At 41.3% G+C, this 8,301-nt stretch overlaps 1 protein-coding gene across 2 annotated transcripts; it reads left to right on the forward strand.

Annotated features, from left to right (window-relative positions):
- Positions 1-412: 412 nt before the first annotated feature.
- Positions 413-6,952, forward strand: LOC113051681 (chondroitin sulfate glucuronyltransferase-like). Of its 2 annotated transcripts, none has more exons than XM_026215631.1 (5): positions 413-1,112; positions 1,210-1,707; positions 2,857-3,421; positions 3,565-3,747; positions 4,954-6,952. In XM_026215631.1, the coding sequence occupies exons 2-5, from the start codon at positions 1,445-1,447 to the stop codon at positions 6,223-6,225; spliced, it is 2,283 nt and encodes a 760-aa protein (XP_026071416.1). In that variant the 5' UTR covers positions 413-1,112; positions 1,210-1,444; the 3' UTR covers positions 6,226-6,952. The 2 variants fall into 2 exon arrangements, with proteins under 2 accessions (XP_026071416.1, XP_026071417.1); XM_026215632.1 differs by having other exon boundaries at positions 414-807; positions 951-1,707.
- Positions 6,953-8,301: the final 1,349 nt, after the last annotated feature.

Below are 8,301 nucleotides of genomic sequence, written 5' to 3' on the forward strand. Positions count from 1 at the left end.
TATTGTCCACACCAAAGTCTTATACCTAAAGCAATATGACCATTGCTAAAGACAGATGATTTTGAATTCAGAAGTAAACACAGTCTATTGGCCATCCTTAAAAAAAATCCTCCAATGCCTAAAAAGCTATAAGATTTTTGGTAACAGAATTTTGGTTTCAGTCTACCATGTGTTGTCAGAGTCTTACAGTCAAGTGTTGTTCAAAAGACTGAGAAAATCTACTTTTAAATTGTTAAATAACAATTAAATGTGTTATTTAACTTTCCCTGAAGAATATTTATAGTAGGCTAGACATATTTTAACACAAATGAGATTTGAGGAACAGAGCTAATTATTGTGCAGTTGTTTTCTTGTTGTTGTTGTTGTTATTAATATTATTCCTTTTGATTTATTTTGTAGCCTAACTATTCTTTTATATCACTCAGTGTAATGTCCCGGATCTCGGAGCTGAAGCCGTGAACGGGACTCTTGTGTTCTGTGGACGTGGAACTCTTGTGCGAGTGCTTCTTGTTTCCTCGGGTCGGTTTCTACGCATCGAGTCAATCTTCCTCTTGAGCACATCCGTACTAGGGAGAACTAATACGTGACCGACGATGCTGGAGACTTTCAAAGCAAAGCCGAGAGAGTTATTTCGCGAGTGTTTTTCTATTTTCAAGCGGATCCTCTGAAGAGGCGCAGGAATTCATCCAAAGTGAGCGCAGTCTCAGCGGATTAACGTCAGTGTGTTCCGGTGGAAATATCGCTCCGCTTCACTGTGCAAGCAAAGCAGCTACGAAGCTACGAGACAGTGGAGGATTTTTATTTCATGTAATATATCATCAGTTGTCTTTTGGACCACAAAATGGATATAACACTTTGATATCCTGAACTTTATAATATTTCAGGTCATCTGTGCATGAAAGTGCACCAGGGGGTTATTTCTCATCTAATAATGTAAATGTATTTCTCAGATAATACGTGCCGCTCGCGCGTGCTGCGTGCAGGAGGATGTCTGGCTAGACCAAAGTGGAGTGGTTTAAATGGAGGGAGTGGTAGTGTGTCGGTTTTACTTGTTTGGATGTTAAATCAGACCCATATGTCCTGGTGTTAGTCATCTGACTGTGAAGAGGCAGGTCAGATTGGTTGCTGTTGCTCTTAAGTTTTTTTTTTTTTTTTTTTTTTTTTGGCTTTTGGCTGTTGAACTTGACATCTTTGTCCTCCGTTTATCAGATTGTGAAGACATCAACACTGACTCAACTAGTCATGTTATGATTAGACACGAGCACGCATGGAATCAGCAATTTAAATACTAACATTTTACAGAGTCCCTGTCAAATGCCTCTTCTGTAATCCACTGTAAACGAGACTTCGCTGTTACTTGAACTGCTCTCTAAGGAGAGCTCTATCAAGGTCTCTATCAAGACCTTGGCATCCATTGACTGGCTTGCAGAGCCTCTGTTCGACCATGCGCCTGTCTTCTTTCCTGGCTGTTTTTCGGCCTGCTCTGCCCCTCATCCTGGGCCTCTCTTTGGGCTGCAGCCTCAGCCTCCTGATGGTGTCCTGGACACAGGAGACTGATGAGGCTTGTGGAGATGAACTGGGCAATGGGAGACTCGTACAAAGTGGCCATATCCGGGATGGCCAAGATGGGGATGGGAATGAGGACTTCCAGCCTCGCATTGTGCCCTATCACAAGGACCCCAACAAACCACACAAGAAAGTCCTCAGGTGAGTGAGTCCCTGCATATCAGTCAAGTTTGACTTTCTAAAGTTATTCAAAAAATTTGACAAGAAGGTCATCATATAAATGAACTATGTAGATTTAAAGATGTTTTTAAAATGATATTAAATCAGCTATGACCTTTTGAACATGTTAGTATCAGTAGTCGGTGAAGAAATGTGACTAGAGAGAGGGGTTTGTTTGACCTAGAAGTAAATAGTAAGGTCTCTGTCGAGTGTTTTTCACCTCGCCTCTGTGCTTTTCTTACAGCTGAGTTTTTCACCACTTTGTGGAGCCACAGACATAGAGTCTCTTATTATTCCTCTCATAAAAACACCCACGACTGCGTATTCAGTTCAACCATGCCAGAACCCCAAGAGAGGGTTAGATGATGAACGGTTAAGACTTTTAAAAATGTTTAGTCTCACTTCTGTCAACTGGGACTAAAACAACAGTAACTCTTTGTGTCGCATCTTTATGTAAATTGTATAAAACAAATAAGAAAGTGCCTGTTTATTCATCATTTTAGACTTAACCGCTAAAAACAATATTGGCTTCATTTTTTATTACAAAACAATTTTGCATAAATAGAAGGGCATTACTAATAATGAAATATAAAGCATTACAAAATGATTTTGGATACTGGTTATTGGGCATGTACTGTAAACAAAAATGTGATAAAAATGATATCAACTGATCTCCACAATTGTCTTAACATTTACATGTCATGTTTTAGTCAATCTTTGAGTTGAGCGCACACTGCCATTTTCAATATCCAATTTTATTAATAATTAGGCTGAGAAATCTAGGGTGCCAGAGCAGAAGTTAAGGGTCACTGAAGTATTTTAACCAGTTTTAAATGCACAAAGGGATTTCTTAAGTTTCCTCAAAATTAATTTAGCAGCACAGCGATGATCATAAGAAATGTAGCAAATCAGCAAATTAAAATTATTTTTGAAGGATCAATAGACTGGAGTAATGACTGCTCAAAATTCAGCTTTGCGATCACAAGAATGAGTTATGATGACATTATTATATAGGTATTATTAGATAAGAAAAAGAAAAACACTACCGTTCAAAATCTCTTTTTTTTTCTATGAACAATTAAATCAAACTGTTAAATGTAAAAGTTCTAATTTTCGTTTTTTTTGTCACAGGACACGTTACATCCACACAGAGCTGGGCATCCGAGAGCGTCTTCTGGTGGGTATCCTGAGCTCACGCGCCACTCTCAACACACTAGGGGTGGCTGTCAATAAAACGGTAGCTCACCATTTCCACCGTACCTTCTTTTTCACTGGCCTTCGGAGCACAAAGGCACCGCATGGGATGGCTGTTGTTGCTCATGGTGATGACCGACCCGTCTGGCTGATGTATGAAACCATACGCCACCTCCACCTGCACCACGGCAATGAGTACGACTGGTTTTACCTCGCACAAGATGATACATACACACAAGCTGAAAGGGTCATGGAGCTGGTTAATCATCTTAGTGCGGGACAGGATATGTACATGGGACGGGCAGAGGAGTTCATCGGGGGTGAAGAACGTGCCCGGTATTGTCATGGTGGATACGGGTATCTGCTGTCACGCAGCTTACTGGCCCGACTGCAGCCCCACCTCGACTCTTGCCGAAATGACATCCTCAGTGTCCGGCCAGACGAGTGGCTCGGTCGCTGCATCATTGATTACCTGGGTCTCAGCTGTGTGGAGAAGCATCAGGTGGGGAAATGTTAATGAAAAGCTTAAACCGGTTTACTAAAACTGGTGACATACGAAAACAAAAACAAAGGCATACAAAGAGAGAGAATCTATTTTAACCTGAATTATGATTAGCGGTGTTGTGATCTTTTAAAATGATGTAGGAGATGGCATACCGTTACTTCGAGCTGCAGAAGAACGTGGACCCTGAGCGTGAGGACAGTGCACAGTTTAAGAACGCCTTCACTGTCCATCCTGTCTCTGAACCTGCACTGATGTATCACCTACACAAACGCTATAACCAGATTGAGCTGGACTGGACCTATGCTCAAATACAGCAGTTACAGGTATGTTTCTGCACCTCATCTCTCCCTCTGATGAAGCTGCTAACTTCTAGACAGCTGGTTTGAGGCAAGATACTGCAGAAGGGTTTGTTCATACAACATTTGCCTGATAACAAAGAATATTTATTCCTAAAAGTATGGTAAAAATGTATTTATCTTCTGGCTCTCTACAGTATTTTCTGATTTATGGAGTGATGAAACCCTGTCTGTTATAACATTTAACTTTTAGATTTAAAATGCCAATGAAAATAAACCTAGCTTTATCCAATATTCAGATTTCAGAGTTTCCAAATTCTTGTAGTAGAAAACTATTGAATGTGTCTTTATGGATTAATCAACAGGGAAAAGTATGGTGTTTCTTTTGGTTACAGTGTCTCGCCTGTTCAGTTGTAGTGTCTTGCCTAAATTGAATTGCCCTTATGCATGTCTGCACAATCATATGTCATATCACATACCACAATCATTTAGACCTCAGTTTATCTAGACTAACACCTACACAAATATCCATTTTATTAAATGCATGATGTTTATGGAACTCACCTTTTGTCTCTGTGAGCTAAAGCTCAATCAAGCAAAGAAACAAAGACATGCAAGACAGAGACATGTTACTGTCACACTAAAAGATTTACATTCTATTTTAAAAAGATTAATCCTAGCTTTAGTCCAAAATAAAATTTCACTTAATGTAATGCTTAGCTTTGATGCATAGTTCAGGGATGGCCAAGGTCGGTCCTGGAGAGCCACCCACCTGCAAAATGTTGCTTCAATCTGTGTTTTGGCTTCCTAGTAGCCCTTAGACCTTGATTAGCTTGTTCAGAAGTGTTTGATTAGGCTTGGAGCTGAATTCTGCAGGACTCTCTGGACCAGCTTTGGCCACTCCTGGTGTAGTGTTTCATGTCTGGGCAAAGATGCTGCATAGGTAATGGAGCAAGGGGTTTGCAGCTGTCAGGCAGCGATCACACATCACATAACAGCTGGAAATTAACTTGAAATGAGCAACCTCAGCTTCCTTTAGATTGGATAGGATGACTTTGACTTTGACTTAAGGAGAAAACTTGCCTTTATGCATAATAAAAGAAAGAGGAAAGGCAATTGATAAACATACTGTGCCAGAATTAAAAAAAAACAAAAAAAAAAAACAGAAAGTACTTGTTCTCTTTACGAGTTTAACATTTATTGCAGCTCTTTATTCTGTTGTTTTGGCCATAGAACCAGATCAGTAACATAAGTGAGCTCACTCCAGAGGGCAAAGCCGGAGCCACCTGGCCCATCGGAATCAACCCACCTTTCCGACCCAAAACCCGCTTTGAGGTGATCAACTGGGAATACTTCACTGAAGAGCACATTTATTCATGTGCCGACAGCTCTCCAAAGTGTGAGCTTCGAGGCGCGGACAGGGCAGACGTCAGTTCAGTCCTGGAGACGGCAGTGGGCCGTCTGAACGAGCGCTATCAGCCTCAGTTGCGCTTCCGTAAGCAGCGTTTGCTGAATGGGTACCGCCGCTTCGATCCCACACGAGGCATGGAGTACGTGCTGGACTTGGCCCTGGAAGCTTTTACGCAAAAAGGTCACAGTCAGGTCATCGCCAAACGGGTGAGTCTGCTGAAACCGCTCAGTGCTGTCGAGATCATCCCAATGCCATATGTAACAGAAGCGACACGGGTACAGGTGATCCTCCCCGTGACGGCACACGATCAAGACTTTGTGGGTAACTTCCTTGACATGTTTGTCATGAATGCTCTGGATACCCATGACAATGCTCTTCTCACCTTCTTGTTTGTGTACGACCCCTTCGATGCCCAAAGAGTCAGCCAGACGGACGTCTTTGCAGGTGTCAAAGCCATGATTGGTGAGGTAGAGAAACGTTACGGTGATGTAAAGATTCCTTGGATTAGTGTAAAGACTGAAGTTCCCTCACAGGTCAAGCTGATGGACATCATTTCCAAGAAGCACCCAGTAGACACCCTGTTCTTTTTGGCCAGTGTATGGACTGAGGTCAATGCCGACTTCCTTAATCGCTGCCGTATGAATGCTATCAGCAACTGGCAGGTCTTCTTCCCGATCCACTTTCAAGAGTACAGTCCCGCTCTGGTCTACCGTGACCAACAGCCTTCTGCCGATTCATCGTTTGCGTCCGAGGCGCTGCGCGATGGCCACTTTGACCGCCACGTCTTTGAAGAAGCCTGCTTCTACAATGCAGATTATATGGCTGCCCGCACAAAGATGGCAGCTGACATTTTGGACAATGACGAGTTGCTTGAGAGCATGGACGTCTATGAGATCTTTGTCCGTTACTCGGGGCTGCACGTGTTTCGGGCTGTCGAGCCAGCGCTAGTTCAGAAGTATGTGCACAGAGAATGTAACCCGCGGTTCAGCGAGGACATCTATCACCGCTGTGTGCTCAGTAACCTGGAGGGGCTGGCCTCTCGATCACACCTAGCGATGGCTCTGTTTGAACAGGAGCAGGCTAACAGCACCTGAACTTACTACTACTGCAACCCTAAGATGGCTTCAACGTCTTGATTCTCATTTAGGTGGCCTTAAATGACCTACTGATATTGACCGAGCGAACTTCTCTGCACAGATCATCCAGTCATCTCAATTCAGCTCAACTAGGTGACGTCGCCTTGTTAAAAGCATAGAAAGTTGTCATCAGTTAACTAGCCTCATGTTGTTGAAAATCTGTATGTCTTACTTTTTGTGCATCATTGATGATATTTTTAATATATATTTTTTTGTCTGTACAATGAATGTCAAAGGTGACCCGTTCTCTTTGTTGTGTTCTGCAGAAGAAAGAAATGCAGGTCTGAACAGACTTGAAGATGAGTAAACAATGACAGAATTTATATTTTTGAGTCCCTTTAAGGATCTACAAAAATGGATTTAAGCTATAAATGTGTGACTATTTAACCAGAGAACATTTCATTTCAAATAAACTCATAACTAATTTTTTATAAAACCTGAGGAATGAGTTAAACCTTGTTTACATTAATACCGATGACTGAATGCAGGAACCTGAAGTTAGCAGTGGGAAAGCATAAGCAACACATTTGTCTTTTACACATTCGGTGCTTTGTAAAGGCTCTAGTCTCAGCTTCAAATGTAACTTGAGCCATCTTTCTTCCTCCAGATATATGATTGTATGTCCTTTGAACGGAATGTGCTAAATATTTCAGGACTGAATAAACAAATTATCTGTGAAAACTAATTATGAATCATTACTATGACTTTTCAAGTATCTTGTGCTACATAGAACTAAGCAACTGTTTAAAGGGTTATTTGTTTGTGTTTTTACCTACTCTTGCAGTCTCTGTTTGATTTGACATCATTGACACTGAACAGCACTTGTTCTCACATATAACCAGAAGTGACAGTCCATATTTAAATATGGGCGTCTGTGAATCAGACTTGAGAATTGCTTAACTAGCTTGGTCTGGTTCACCACAATCTTATAAATCATAGTTTCAGTCCCCTCCTCTTTTTCAACTGAGGAAAGATGACTGTTTAGAGGGTCCTGAGACATTGACTTGACATGGTGCTTTTCCACAGGGAACATTCTCCATCCGACTGTATGTATGGAAGTCTTTTTCTCCACTCTGCTATTTTCATGTATTTCGGAGAACAGAGGGACACCCTGTGGATTTTACCAGGTCAAGAGCAGAGAGGTAGTGAAAGGTTCTTTCAAAGCTGAGGGTGTGGCCAGCTTCTGAATACAAACACCAGTTTCCTCATTGCCATAATGACACATTTATCCTAAAAGAGGAGTTAAAGGGTTAGTTGAAAAATGAAAATTAGCCCTTAAGTTAGTCACCCTCAAGGAATCCTAGGTGTATATGACTTTCTTCTTTCAGACGAATCCAGTCGGAGTTATATGAAAAATGCTCTTTGATCTTTCAAGTTGTTTCATTGCACTCAGTGTAGCAGTGCATCAGTCCAAGAGAAGTGAAATAAAAAGCACCCATCCGTAATAAAAGGTGTCTCACATGGCTCCTCCTGTATTGACTCGATGCATTTTTGTAAGAAAGATATCCATATTCAAAATGTAATAATCACTTCAATGTAACTTGTGCCAACACTAGTACATGGAGGCAGGTCCAGGAGGATAACATGAGGTCAGTACTGTGCATGTGTTAGTGAGTCTCATGAAAACAAATGTTTGTTAACAGGAGCAAAGGAGGCAAAGATTCCTTACTTAAAGAAAAACCAGTCTCTTGGTTTATATTGAACTCCTCCGACATTCTTCTTTACAAATCCTCGTTTTGTACTTCTAATTAGTGAACATTGTTTTGATCTCTCTGCTGCGTTTCCGCGTGTCACATCTGAGCGGCACATGAGCAAAGCTGACCTCCATACGTCTCCCGACTGGATTCATCTGAAAGAAGAAAGTCATATACACCTAGGATGACTTGACGGGGAGTAATTTATGGGCTAATGTAAATTTTTGGGTGAACGAACCCATTAAGAAAAAAAAAAAGAAAAAGCAATACTCCCCTGCTGTAATCACAAAAATAATGTTTAACACAGATGAGTTTTATTCTCAACTACCACATTATTATC

The sequence above is a fragment of the Carassius auratus genome, chromosome 32 (genome assembly GCF_003368295.1).
Source record: "Carassius auratus strain Wakin chromosome 32, ASM336829v1, whole genome shotgun sequence".
NCBI classification, from domain to species: domain Eukaryota; kingdom Metazoa; phylum Chordata; class Actinopteri; order Cypriniformes; family Cyprinidae; genus Carassius; species Carassius auratus.

Coding starts and splice junctions, on each gene's coding strand:
- LOC113051681 (XM_026215631.1), top strand. CDS start 1,445: ATGCGCCTGTCTTCTTTCCTGGCTGTTTTTCGGCCTGCTCTGCCCCTC. Junction 1,708..2,856: donor CCACACAAGAAAGTCCTCAG/GTGAGTGAGTCC, acceptor TTTTTGTCACAG/GACACGTTACATCCACACAG. Junction 3,422..3,564: donor GCTGTGTGGAGAAGCATCAG/GTGGGGAAATGT, acceptor AAAATGATGTAG/GAGATGGCATACCGTTACTT.